This window comes from Oncorhynchus gorbuscha, linkage group LG06 (genome assembly GCF_021184085.1).
Source record: "Oncorhynchus gorbuscha isolate QuinsamMale2020 ecotype Even-year linkage group LG06, OgorEven_v1.0, whole genome shotgun sequence".
NCBI lineage: Eukaryota > Metazoa > Chordata > Actinopteri > Salmoniformes > Salmonidae > Oncorhynchus > Oncorhynchus gorbuscha.
Genome location: NC_060178.1, coordinates 86,458,771 through 86,473,327, shown reverse-complemented (window position 1 = coordinate 86,473,327; position 14,557 = coordinate 86,458,771). Strand labels below are relative to the sequence as shown.

At 41.4% G+C, this 14,557-nt stretch overlaps 1 protein-coding gene across 5 annotated transcripts in view; it reads left to right on the top strand.

The window, feature by feature from the left end:
* Positions 1–14,557, top strand: part of rnf213b (ring finger protein 213b) — a 71,060-nt gene that overhangs the window by 27,070 nt on the left and 29,433 nt on the right. For all 5 annotated transcript variants that reach the window (XM_046354393.1, XM_046354391.1, XM_046354390.1 and 2 more), the window contains 11 exons: positions 2,860–2,995; positions 3,443–3,631; positions 3,734–3,867; positions 4,001–4,176; positions 4,355–4,558; positions 4,724–4,911; positions 5,063–5,183; positions 11,523–11,623; positions 12,120–12,299; positions 12,540–12,685; positions 13,033–13,132. In XM_046354393.1, the coding sequence (XP_046210349.1) occupies positions 2,860–2,995; positions 3,443–3,631; positions 3,734–3,867; positions 4,001–4,176; positions 4,355–4,558; positions 4,724–4,911; positions 5,063–5,183; positions 11,523–11,623; positions 12,120–12,299; positions 12,540–12,685; positions 13,033–13,132 (1,675 nt within the window). The remainder of the gene's footprint in view (positions 1–2,859; positions 2,996–3,442; positions 3,632–3,733; positions 3,868–4,000; positions 4,177–4,354; positions 4,559–4,723; positions 4,912–5,062; positions 5,184–11,522; positions 11,624–12,119; positions 12,300–12,539; positions 12,686–13,032; positions 13,133–14,557) is intronic.

The following is a 14,557-nucleotide window of genomic DNA, read 5'->3' as shown; positions in this document are numbered from 1 at the left end:
ACTCGGGCAGTTGTTGTTGCCATCCTGTACCTGTCCCGCAGGCGTGATGTTCGAATGTACCGATCCTGTGCAGGTGTTGTTACATGTGGTCTGCCACTGCGAAGACGATCAGCTGTCCATCCTGTCTCCCTGTAGCTCTGTCTTAGGCGTCTCACAGTACAGACATTGTAATGTATTGCCCTGGCCACATCTTCAGTCCTCATGCCTCCTTGCAGCATGCCTAAGGCATGTTCACGTAGATGAGCAGGGACCCTGGGCATCTTTATTTGTGTGTTTTTCAGAGTCAGTAGAAAGGCCTCTTTAGTGTCCTAAGTTTTCATAACTATGACCTTAATTGCCTACTGTCTGTAAGCTGTTAGTGTCTTAACGACTGTTCCGCAGGTGCATGTTCATTAATTGTTTATGGTTCATTGAACAAGCATGGGAAACAGTGTTTAAACCCTTTACAATGAAGATCTGTGAAGTTATTTGGATTTTTACAAATGATCTTTGATAGACAAACATCCCTTTTTCAGGACCCTTTTTTTTGCTGAGTTTATAATTGTGACAATAACATTTTATAAAAGCCATTATTATTCCAAATCAAAATGGATAATTCTAATAGCAATAGCATAGACTAAGATTAGACTGCAGTATATTTATTATTTAAGTCATTCACTCATTTTCTTTTACCTCTTCAGTGGCCACAATGTCAGTGGTGAGATCACTGTATGTCCTCTGGCGTAGGGAAGGGTCTAGGTGAGACAGGGACTTGATCCTTGCATCCAGTGAAGTAGATCTATGAAGGTAGTCCTGTACATTAGTGGTGGTGCGGTCTTCCTCACTTGGGGCCATGGATTGTAGAATCCTTGTTTTCAGAGGTAGGATCATGGACACAGACTGTTTCAGTGCTCAATAGGTTTGTAACCGTTTTGAGGGGTTTGAGCACCTGGAGGACCGCCTCTGCCACTTTCAAGTCATCAGACAAGGTGACAATGTCTTTATTTTTCAGGGTCTTGTCTGTCAGTGCAGAGTATACAGCTGCCTGCTGCTTGGAACTGTACATACACCTGAGACAAATACATTTCTACTCAGTTTTTCGCAATTCCTGACATTTAATCCTAGTAAAAATTCTTCAAATTGTTTAACTTGGGTCAAATGTTTCAGGTAGCCTTACACAAGCTTCCCACAATAATGTTGGGTGAATTTTGTCGCATTCCTCCTGACAGTGCTGGTGTAACTGAGTCAGGTTTGTAGGCCTCCTTGCTCGAACACACTTTTTCAGTTCTGCCCACAAATGTTCTATAGAATTGAGGTCAGGGCTTTGTGATGGCCACTCCAATACCTTGACTTGGTTGTCCTTAAGCCATTTTGCCACAACTTTGGAAGTATGTCTGGGGTCATTGTCCATTTGGAAGACCCATTTGCGACCAAGCTTTAACTTCCTGACTGATGTCTTGAGATGTTGCTTCAATATATCCACACAATTTTGCTTCCTCATGAATCCATCTATTTTGTGAAGTACACCAGTCCCTCCTGCAGCAAAGCACCCCCACAACATGATGCTGCCACCCCCATGCTTCACGGTTGGGATGATGTTCTTTGGGCTTGCAAGCCTCCCCCTTTTTCCTCCAAACATAACGATGGTTATTATGGCCAAACAGTTCTATTTTTGTTTCATCAGACCAGAGGACATTTCTCCAAAAGGTACGATCTTTAGCCCCATGTGCAGTTGCAAACTGTGGTCCGGCTTTGTTATGGCGGTTTTGGAGCAGTGGCTTTTTCCTTGCTGAGTGGCCTTTCAGGTTATGTCGATATAGTATTTGTTTTACTGTGGATATAGGTACTTTTGTACCCGTTTCCTCCAGCATCTTCACAAGGTCCTTTACTGTTGTTCTGGGATTGATTTGCACTTTTTGCACCAAAGTATGTTCATCTCTAGGAGACAGAATGAGTCTCCTTCCTGAGCGGTATGATGGCTGGGTGGTCCCATGGTGTTTATACTTGCGTACTATTGTTTGTACAGATCAACGTGGTACCTTCAGGCATTTGGAAATTGCTCGCAAGGATGAACCAGACTTGTGGAGGTCTACAATTTTTTTTCTGAGGTCCTGTCTGATTTCTTTTGATTTTCCCATGATGTCAAGCAAAGAGGCCTTAAAATACATCTATAGGTACACCTCCAATTGACTCAAATGATGTCAATTAGCCTATCAGAAGCTTCTGAAACCATGACATCATTTTCTGGAATTTTCCAAGCTGTTTAAAGGCACAGTCAACTTAGTGTATGTAAACATCTGACCCACTGGAATTGTGATACAGTGAATTATATGTGAAATCTGTCTGTAGACAATTGTTGGAAAAATTACTTGTGTCATGCACAAAGTAGATAATCTAACCGACTTTCTAAAACTATAGTTTGTTGACAATAAATTTGTGGGGTGGTTGAAAACGAGTTAATGACGCCAACCTAAGTGTTTGTAAACTTCCAACTTCAACTTTATATATATATATACAGTAAATCACAAGAGTACATTTCTGTGACAACAGTGAGGAAATGACACTTTGCTACAATGTAAAGTAGTGAGTGTTCAGCTTGTAAAACAGTGTAAATTTGCTGTCCCCTCAAAATAACTCAACACACAGCCATTAATGTCTAAACCGCTGGCAACAAAAGTGAGTACACCCCTAAGTGAAAATGTCCAAATACGAGCTGAAGAGTGAATGTAAACCAGGAGGGAAACAAATGCACTACCCTCCCCTTTGCCCTCCATAAAAACACACAACCCCCAAAAAGTTTGACAACCCTTCTCTACTTTGAACCCCCCCCAGTACATTTTGATCTGCCCCTTAGGTAATACTGTTCCATGTGCCCTACAGCTCTTTTCCAGAACGTGTTGCTGGGTAGACTGGCAGGGACCCTGGTACAAAGGGAGGAGCTGGTTCACAATCCAGGGGAGTGGGTGAACAGAGAAGCCAAGAAACGCCAGGCTCTCCAGGAGGGGGGCACTCTAAGGTAGTAGAACACCTTGTACAACACTTTAGAAGTAGAACAATTTAAAGTAGAACTCTTAAGTTTTTTCTGGTCCTTCTGTAGCTCAGTTGGTAGAGCATGGCGCTTGTAACGCCAGGGTAGTGGGTTCAATCCCCGGGACCACCCATACGTAGAATGTATGCACACATGACTGTAAGTCACTTTGGATAAAAGTGTCTGCTAAATGGCATATATTATTATTATTATATTATATTATTAGGTTGTCGAGCACCAACACCATCTTATATGACCGACCATGAACAATAACAATTGTCTTGAATAGAAGATAGGTATCTTCCTATATCAACTCTAGTATTTCTTCCTGGGTCTGATGTGAGCTGTACATATATAGTTGATATAAGAATATGCTTTCCTTAGTATTACTTCCTGGGTCTGATATGTTCTCTCTGTGTATTCCTTCACTGTAAGACACACCCTATGGCGCTGTCTGCAGTCCACCCTGACTCCAGTCCTGGCCTATATGGTGGAGGTTCTGGACAGGGATGCAAACCTGGATCTGCTGATCTCTGCTGGCCTCAGTCAGGCCCTCATACAGCTTTGGTTGGACATTCTGGCAGACAGACAGATTCTGGACCTTACACCACCACAAAACTCCAGGTATCCAGTTCAGTAAATTGGTATTGTCCCCGAAGGGCGATTGTTTTGTACATACCTGACTGATATATAGTTGTATAATTCAATTTCCCTTTTCCTCTCTAGTGGGTCAGACCAGGAGGTCTTGGTGCAACATTACTTACTGTTGGGTGGTGAGGAACACCCCTGTGCTGCCCCCTTCAGTTGGCTCATTAGAAGGCACTTTCAAAGCCTGTGGGAGGAATCAGAGTTTATACCAGGTGAGTGACAACCTTTGTTACCTGTTTTATCTATGTCCCCAATCATGTGTCCGTATTGGGACTATCTAGAATTAAATAAATTATATTATGCTACGAGTGTATTGTCTAACTAATGAATCTCACTCTCTCTCAGTCACAGAGGATGACAGCACCCAGAGGATTGTCCAGTTTGTGAGCACGGCCACCAGTAGCAAGCTCGGTAGCCTTATAGGGAAACTCTCAGACCAGGAGCACCTGGACTTGGACAAACGATACCTGCGTGACTTTCTGCTTCTTTCCTTCAAGATCAAATCTGAAGATGAGCTGAGGGTGCGACTGTGTGAATCTTGAGATACCATTTCACATCACATTTTAAAACAGTCTATTAAAAAGATATTGGGAAAACTAACAACTGTCAATTAATGAACAATTTATGAACTATGAATGATCATTCATAAGTGTTGCCATTATATTTTCTCAAGTTGGTTACCCCTGTTCCCGTACACAGGTGTTCACCAGAGCGGCGCTGGGCTGTGTGTCTGAACTCCAGCGTTCCATGACCATTAACTCTGATCTGTCCCCTGCCTGGGTGATGGCTGCAGCTAGACACTATGCTCCCAGACTGGACACTCTGTCCCATATCCTGCTGCTGCAGCCCCAGCTGGCCCCAGACATTCTACAGCAGGCCTCACACACAAAGCCCACAGACATGGTGAGATCACATCAATTACACCGCAAATAAGGTCCAGAGTTAAGAGTTTAACTTGGGCTGGAAGTTTTTCCTGGTCACATATGGGCACAAGGAACAACACTCAACGAATTATGTTATGACCTGGAGGAAAAAAGAAAGCATGATGACAATCTTTTTTTGTGGCAGCTAGAGGACATTTTGGCCCTTGGAATTTGTGTGGAGAGGACCAAGCTGCAGACTGTGACGTCCCTGTCAGAGTGCGAGTCCCTCTTACGCAGAGTGGAGCTCCTACAGCCATGTCTGGATAGAGCATTCGGTGAGAAGTACAGCTCCCTCTGCAACCCTGGCTGTCTCCAGCACCTGGACTCTATCAGGTACATTCATTGATTGATATAGTTAGTTATTATTTGATTAATTGATTGACTGACTGACTCATTAGTTGATCAGTAGATTGATTCATACCAAATAAAGTCAAAATACAGATTTTTTTTTTTTTTGTCACCTTCAACTTCTTCTGTCCTTCAGGTCTATTTGGCGTGGGATGCTTGTAGTAGCCGCATTCATCCAGCAGGTGTTGTTTGAGGGGAAACAGATAGACCCCAGTCTGGAGGATCTGGCTCTGAAACACTGTAGCCTTCTCCAAAGCGTAAGTGAGAAGTTGGGTTTAGATAGTATTAGCAATAATAATCCCCCCCACCGTTGCAGTTGTGTAGTGGAGGGTATACGCAGGTATTTGCTAAATTTTAAGCTAGCAATGTGCACACATTGGTAGGCCTACACACAAATGTTTCAAAATGCAATTTGTGGAAAACACTGTTCTAAAATGCACATGCAAGCAATTTCATGGAACAAGATGGAAATATTGGTTAGAAATTTAGAAAGAGGAGAGATTGAAAGATGGAACAACTTATGGTCTGCTAATATAAATAAAATAATTCCTTTGGCTGATCGACAATGAAAGAAAGTTGAACAGGAGAGCGCATAAGTCTTTATAAAATAATTGCCTCCACGTTTCTATGGTGGGATTTTGGCTATCGGCTACTTTGAAGAAAGGTAAGATATGCCTCATAATATGAAGTAAAACAGAGGTTTCAAACAATGAAGGAACAGGAAAAATATAGTGATGCTAATGATAGGCTTAACTGTCTTCTAGTAGATGACTAGATGACTCTCAAAAGCTTCTCAATTAAATGTTAGAGCTACAAAGTAGTCTGACAGAAATATATCATGATTATTTGTTTTGCAAACTCCATCTCATGTGCGCTACAGAAACACCGATAACCAAACAATATTAGGTGCCAACTGCAGTTGAATAAAGGGTAACTAGACTCAAATCTAAATTTTGTGGATTTTTCCCAAGCCTCAAAAGTGGTCTCCTGATGTGGTGTGAGCATTTGTACCCTACAGTGCCTTGCGAAAGTATTCGGCCCCCTTGAACTTTGCGACCTTTTGCCACATTTCAGGCTTCAAACATAAAGATATAAAACTGTATTTTTTGTGAAGACTCAACAACAAATGGGACACAATCATGAAGTGGAACGACATTTATTGGATATTTCAAACTTTTTTAACAAATCAAAAACTGAAAAATTGGGCGTGCAAAATTATTCAGCCCCTTAAGTTAATACATTGTAGCGCCACCTTTTGCTGCGATTACAGCTGTAAGTCGCTTGGGGTATGTCTCTATCAGTTTTGCACATGGAGAGACTGAAATTTTTTCCCATTCCTCCTTGCAAAACAGCTCGAGCTCAGTGAGGTTGGATGGAGAGCATTTGTAAACCGCAGTTTTCAGTTCTTTCCACAGATTCTCGATTGGATTCAGGTCTGGACTTTGACTTGGCCATTCTAACACCTGGATATGTTTATTTTTGAACCATTCCATTGTAGATTTTGCTTTATGTTTTGGATCATTGTCTTGTTGGAAGACAAATCTCAGTCCCAGTCTCAGGTCTTTTGCAGACTCAATCAGGTTTTCTTCCAGAATGGTCCTGTATTTGGCTCCATCCATCTTCCCATCAATTTTAACCATCTTCCCTGTCCCTGCTGAAGAAAAGCAGGCCCAAACCATGATGCTGCCACCACCATGTTAGACAGTGGGGATGGTGTGTTCAGGGTGATAAGCTGTGTTGCTTTTACGCCAAACATAACGTTTTGCATTGTTGCCAAAAAGTTCAATTTTGGTTTCATCTGACCAGAGCACCTTCTTCCACATGTTTGGTGTGTCTCCCAGGTGGGTTGTGGCAAACTTTAAACAACACTTTTTATGGATATCTTTAAGAAATGGCTTTCTTCTTGCCACTCTTCCATAAAGGCCATATTTGTGCAATATACGACTGATTGTTGTCCTATGGACAGAGTCTCCCACCTCAGCTGTAGATCTCTGCCGTTCATCCAGAGTGATCATGGGCCTCTTGGCTGCATCTCTGATCTGTCTTCTCCTTGTATGAGCTGAAAGTTTAGAGGGACGGCCAGGTCTTGGTAGATTTGCAGTGGTCTGATACTCCTTCCATTTCAATATTATCGCTTGCACAGTGCTCCTTGGGATGTTTAAAGCTTGGGAAATCTTTTTGTATCCAAATCCGGCTTTAAACTTCTTCACAACAGTATCTCGGACCTGCCTGGTGTGTTCCTTGTTCTTCATGATGCTCTCTGAGCTTTTAACGGACCTCTGAGACTATCACAGTGCAGGTGCATTTATATGGAGACTTGATTACACACAGGTGGATTGTATTTATCATCATTAGTCATTTAGGTCAACATTGGATCATTCAGAGATCCTCACTGAACTTCTGGAGAGAGTTTGCTGCACTGAAAGTAAAGGGGCTGAATAATTTTGCACGCCCAATTTTTCAGTTTTTGATTTGTTAAAAAAGTTTGAAATATTCAATAAATGTCCTTCCACTTCATGATAGTGTCCCACTTGTCGTTGATTCTTCACAAAAAAATACAGTTTTATATCTTTATGTTTGAAGCCTGAAATGTGGCAAAAGGTCGCAAAGTTCAAGGGGGCCGAATACTTTCGCAAGGCACTGTACATCTCAATTCCCACCTAAAATGACATACCCAAATCTAACTGCCTGTAGCTCAGGTCCTGAAGCAAGAATATGCATATTCATGGTACTATTTGAATGGAAACACTTTAAAGTTTGTGGAAATGTGAAATTAATGTAGGAGAATATAACACATTAGATCTGGTAAAAGATAAAACCAAAAAAACATGCATTTTCTATTGTTGTTGCATCATCTTTGTAATGCAAAAGATTGGGGGTGTCATTTAGATTTAGGAAGCTGGGTGTAATTTAGGTGTTGTCCAGTCATGTGCAAAGTTTCAGACTGATACATTCAAGAATGAGATATCTACATAATATTTTGTATCAAGTCTCCCAGCTGTCCCTCACGAGTTTGCCCAAATGTACCCAAGTGGCCGAATTAGTCAATTGATACATTTCCAAGTACATAACTACAGAGAACATACAAAAATTCTATGGTAATAAAAAAGTACAATTTACACACCCCCAGAAATGTCATACATGATGGATCATTAGCTTCCCTACATAAAACGGTACTAACCTTCACTCTATATGGCCAGGCGGGGGTGGGTGTGGAGACAGAGACAGCAGAGGGATCAGACTGGAGGAACCATTCTACATTTGAATGAGTGGGGGATAGAGGACTTGAATGTGGTGTGAATTGGTTAGAACTCAAGTTTGCAAATACTTATTTGATTTAACCTTTATCTTAGCAGGGGTGAGCACTGCTAAGCATCTTAGCATCTTAGCAGGGGTGAGCACTGCATCAAATAAAGGTGAAAAAAAATACACAACACATATCTATAAACATACAATACCAGTCAAACATTTTGACACACCTACTAATTCCAGGGTTTCTTTATTTTTGCTATTTTCTAAATTGTAGAATAATAGTGAAGACATCAAAACTATGAATGAAAACATATGAAATCATGTAGTAACCAAAAAAAGTGTTTAACAAATCAAATTTTTTTATATTTAGCCACCCTTTGCCTTGATGACAGCTTTGCAAAAACATATTTTACTTACTGATATAAAAGGAAGGTTATCTTTTCCTTCCAATCTTTATTGCGCGCAGGACTTCTCATGTCACTCTCTTATAATCTCCTCCAAATGTGTATACTTGAAATTTGATTTAGCGTTTACACTCTTAGGATCCATGTTGTACTTTTTCAGTGTTGAGAAAACTTAACGTAAACTGCCCTGCGTACTATGGATTTTCTATGGACAATGAATCACGTTGCGTGCAGCCATAGGACAATGGCCGTTAGTCCTACAAAGGGCATCACATACTCATGTAAAGCCCAGCTCATTGGCTATCTAGCTAGCTATGTTTCAAAATGATAGGTGGTCATTGGACCAAGAGACTGACAATCAAGTGAACACCGTCCGTCTCATTGTTGCGTAATGATGGCTGTCGTAATGTAATGTAGAATGATGAAGCAAGGCCTGGTTGCCTTCTAGAGCATCTGAGGATTGCACAGAAACCAAACTTGACCGGGTGAAACAAGGTTTAGCCAGTTAGATTTCATAGATTGTTTTGTTGCAAGTTGAAAGTGTTGGAATTCATGTAAAATGCTGTATACAACATGGATCGTGTTAGTATATAAAAATGTATTTTATCAAACAAAACTACACTACATTGTATCTCTGGAACCCTCAGGATAACAAATCAGAGCAAGATTTGTGAATGTAAATACATTATATACCGTCAGAGGTGAATGTATCAAACCAGTTGCCTTGATAAAAGTGGTTTGTAGTTGTGCACAAACATCAAACAATAGCATGGTATTTTTTTCTGCTGTAATAGCTACTGTAAATTGGACACCGCAGTTAGATGAACACTCATTTAAGCTTTCTGCCGACTCTTTTCTCTGTATATATCAATGATGTTGCTCTTGCTGCGGGCGATTCCCTGATCCACCTATACGCAGACGACACCATTCTATATACCTTTGGCCCGTCATTGGACACTGTGCTATCTAACCTCCAAACGAGCTTCAATGCCATACAGCACTCCTTCCGTGGCCTCCAACTGCTCTTAAACGCGAGTAAAACCAAATGCATGCTTTTCAACCGATCGCTGCCTGCACCCGCATGCCCGACTTACAAAGCATCATCCCACCCTGGATGGTTCCGTACCTTGAATATGTGGACACCTATAAGTACCTAGGTGGTGTCTGGCCTCAGAGCCTGGACTGCAAACTCTCCTTCCAGACTCAGCTTCATCAAACATCTCCAATCTGGATGAGTTGAAAATCAAATCGGGAGATGAGTGCCTGGGACCTTTCTGTGTATTCCGGATGTTGTAGAGCATGAAACAAAGCCTCCTTCACAGGGTGTTGTCATGTTCCGCCTGGGAGGAGGCAATGGAGTTTACCCTAGTCCCCGGGAGGAAAAACTGACTTGAGGTGGTGATCCTCCACACTGATATGTCTGCCAGACATGCAGAGATGCGATTCGCCACCTGGTCATCAGAAGGGGGAAAGGAGAAGATTAATTGTGTGTCGTCTGCATCAATGATCTGACAGAAAACTTGGTGTTGCTTCCAACACTCGCCACGCCACCTACTCAGCAAACTGAGATGCAGTCTGATGGTTCACAGTGCCATCCGAATGACTTTTGTCAGACTGCAAACTCTCCTTCCTAAAGCACCTGTCATCTACAAAATTGCTTCCAACACTCTACTATACCACTAAAGCACCTTATACCACCCACCACTGCGACTTGTATGCTCTAGTCGGCTGGCCCTCACTACATATTCGTCGCCAGACCCACTGGCTCCAGGTCATCTACAAGTCCATGCTAGGTAAAGCTCCGCCTTATCTCAGTTCACTGGTCACGATGGCAACACCCATCCGTAGCACGCGCTCCAGCAGATGTATCTCACTGATCATCCCTAAAGCCAACACCTCATTTGGCCGCCTTTCGTTCCAGTACTCTGCTGCCTGTGACTGGAACGAACTGCAAAAATCACTGAAGTTGGAGACTTTTATCTCCCTCACCAACTTCAAACATCAGCTATCCGAGCAGCTAACCGATCGCTGCAGCTGTACATAGTCTATTGGTAAATAGCCCACCCATTTTCACCTACCTCATCCCCATACTGTTTTTATACTGTTTTTTATTTATATACTTTTCTGCTCTTTTGCACACCAATATCTCTACCTGTACATGACCATCTGATCATTTATCACTCCAGTGTTAATCTGCAAAATTGTATTATTTGCCTACCTCCTCATGCCTTTTGCACACATTGTATATAGACTGCCCATTTTTTTTCCTACTGTGTTATTGACTTGTTAATTGTTTACTCCATGTGTAACTCTGTGTTGTCTGTTCACACTGCTATGCTTTATTTTGGCCAGGTCGCAGTTGCAAATGAGAACTTGTTCTCAACTAGCCTACCTGGTTAAATAAAGGTGAAATAAAAAAAATAAAAAAATAAGACATGCTTTTGTTTTCAATGCCATTCTAATCAAATATCGCATATTGTGCAGGACACTAATCAGGACACTAATCCAGTAGAGGTCAAAGCATCCAATTTATTTGAATAAAATGTGACTTTGAGAGCGAAACTACTTTTTAAAAAGATTTCTGACTTAGATGACATTCTCATGTATCTATGTCAATAGTAGACCTACTATTAGCCTGCTGCACAGTACAGCGTGGGTTGGCCTGTCTTTGAAAAACCAATATGGGATTCCTAATTTTAGGTCATTTGGAATGTATGTCACTGTTTGTCAAATTATTTTTCACACAGGGCGCCTTTCCTTCGCCAGGTGGGCCACTCAGGAAATGTTTGGCAAAATTAGAGTATACCAACTTCTCAAGGCACCACTACACCACCGCCCTTGATTGATTACACATTATTTGTCATGTTTAAAGAGAACTCTACAAGGCCTATTCAACATGTTGGAATCAGTTTACAGTTTTTATGCTTTTCTTCCTCTCAGCTGATGCAGGACTCTCCTGATCTGAGGAATGTGGACACATTGCAGCAGCTGATTCGTATCCTCAACTCCTATCATCAAAAGTGCATCAGCGGGGATCTGCGGTAAGACTCAATTCAATATCATATTGTTTGGTTTTGTATTAAACTAATATACGCTACATAGCTAAAAGTATGTGGACACCTGCTCATTGAACATCTTATTCCAAAAATCATGGGCATTTGTATGGAATTGAGCCCGCCTTTGCTGCTATAATAGCCTCAACTCGTCTGGGGAGGCTTTTCACTAGATGTTGTAACATTGCTGCAGGGATTTGCTTCCATTCAGCCACAAGAGCATTAGTGAGGTCGGGCATTGATGTTGGGCGAATAGACCTTGCTCTCAGTCGCCGTTCTATTTCATCCCAAAGGTGTTCAATGGGGTTGAGGTCAGGGCTCTGTGCAGGCCAAATACACCAATTTGAAGGGTTGTCCACATGCTTTTGGCCATTTAGTGTATCAGTGATTTCAGCTTTCACTTTAACAGTAAACTTGACATTTTCCACAGTATATTGAGCCATAATTGTATTTCTTATTGCTCATGATACTTTCTACCTCCTAGGTTTGGCATCAATTGCCCAGTGTGCCTATCAGAGCTCAAAGAGCCATCCACCCTGCCCTGTGGACATGTCTTCTGTCTGTCCTGCCTCCAGAGCAGCCTCCAGACAGACAGGCATTACTGTCCCAAGTGCAGGGAAGACCTGCCACCAAACTTCCAACCCTCTGTATCTAAAGCCATCAAGTGAGTTCAGAAACGGCCTTCAACATCCACCCTTCAACCATCTTACCTAATTTACCTTTTCTGAAGCGGGCATTTGTCTTTACCCCATCACACAGCACAAAGTTTATACAAATGGTAGTAGAAAGGTCTTTATGAATGTGACAGATGATATTTTCGTCAGTAAGTATTTCAGTGAAGCGTCCAGCATTCCCAGTGAATGGATTGACTCCAGTGCTGTGACAAACCCCTGTGTTATCTCAGATCAGCCCTGCAGCAGCATGCAGAGATCAGGGGCTGCTGTAACTCTTTCTTCCTGGAGGTGGTTTCCCGGTTCTGTCTGTCTGACGGGGAGAGCCCTAGAGAGGGTGTCGTAGAGCTGCTTTTCTCACTACTCATCTCTGCACAAGGTGAGTGCCCTGGAGGAGATGGGAAGCCATTTTGAGCAACTGTGTAGTGGCTGGAGCCAATTCATATATTACATCTACATGTTCTGATTTTGTATGCCTGATATTATACGTTTTTAATTTTGTCATACAATCGTTTTCGTTGCAAGTTAAAGAATAATTTTAGCTAGATAGCTAATGTTAGCTGGCTGGGTCGCTAGCTAATATTGCATGTATGATCTTTGTAGTAATATTATCTCAAAAAGCCATTTGTATTGCAAGTTATAGCCTAATGTTAGCTTTAGAGTTCAACGTTTTGATTAAGAAAGGTCATTGAATGAGACTTGTCATTTATGTGTGTGTGTTTGTAGGGAATGTATACAGGACCAGAGAGCTCACTCCCTTCCTAGAGTGTGTTGACAACAGTCCTGTTGTCCGCTCTGTACTACCTAAACTCCTGCTGCAATACAGGTACAGGCACTTCAAAGTATACATTCTACTCTGACATCTACTAACATACGCACACATTTCTCTCACATTGTCTGTGAAAGAGCTGGCCTTACTCTATCACTTTATGGCTTTTTTGTTTTTAAGACCGATAAAAACTGCTCAAAAGTATTGTACATTCATTTTATTTATTTAACCTTTATTTACCTAGGCAAGTCAGTTAAGAACAAATTGTTATTTAATGACGGCCTACCCCTATTTTATTTATAAAAAATAAAATCCAGAGTAAGTTAAAAACAAATTGTAGTTGTATTGATGGTAATAGGGTTTTCATAGGCTATGGGGTTATAGTGACCTACTGTATTTTGAGGTGGTTTGTAGGTGTGGAGTTATTATAATGGGTTATAGTGGGCTAGTATAGTAGGCTAAAGTGAGTAATAAGCAGTGTTTCCCAACTCTGGTCCTCCAGTACACCCAAAAGTACATATTTGTGTTGTGGCCCCGGACTAGCACACCTGACTTTACTTGTCAACTGATCATCAAGCTCTTGACGAAATGAATCCGGTGTTTTTGTCCGGGATTACAACACAAATTTGTGCTGTTGGGGTTACTTGAGGACCGGAGTTGGCAAATATTGTACTATAGCATAAGCCATAGAATGGGTTTTTAAGCTCTCAAAATGTTTTAGTTTGAACATTCTGATGGTTTTGTGGCAGTGATTTCAGTTTAGAATGTTGAAGCCTGCATTCTGTCATTTACAGTTTATGAGGGTTGCAGGGTAGCCTAGTGGTTAGAGCGTTGGACTAGTAACCGGAAGGTTGCAAGTTCAAACCCTCGAGCTGACAAGGTACAAATCTTTCGTTCCGCCCCTGAACAGGCAGACTGTTCCTAGGCCGTCATTGAAAATACGAATTTGTTCTTAACTGACTTGCCTAGTTAAATAAAGGTCAAATAAATAAAAAATGGCATGTCGTTTCGTCCCACAAGCAGTAGGAGCTTTATAGTTATGTGATGACATCATGTGCCCCGCGTACCTTCATAATTATTTGACAATGTGATGTAAAGCAACGTTATAACATGAAACTATACATGTGAAAACAGGTGATCACGTGTGAAGTCTTCCAAAAACACATACTTCCACACAATTTCACATCTGAAATTTCATGTGAAATCATGTGGTTTTTCGCTAAGGGGAATTCATCAAAAACAATGATGGGATTCAAGTCATATCACAGTACAATAAAATGCTTACTTGCATGTTCACTCTTGACAATATGACATAAGAATAATAAATATATAGAATAATATCTATATGGACTTGCAGCGCGATCTTCGTCAGAAATAGGAATGACTTCTATTTTAGCCTTTGACGCTCATGAGCAGTGTGGGTGCAATAATTGAATAACATGGATTTCTAAATGTATTGTGTGGTCAGCCTTTTAGATAGAA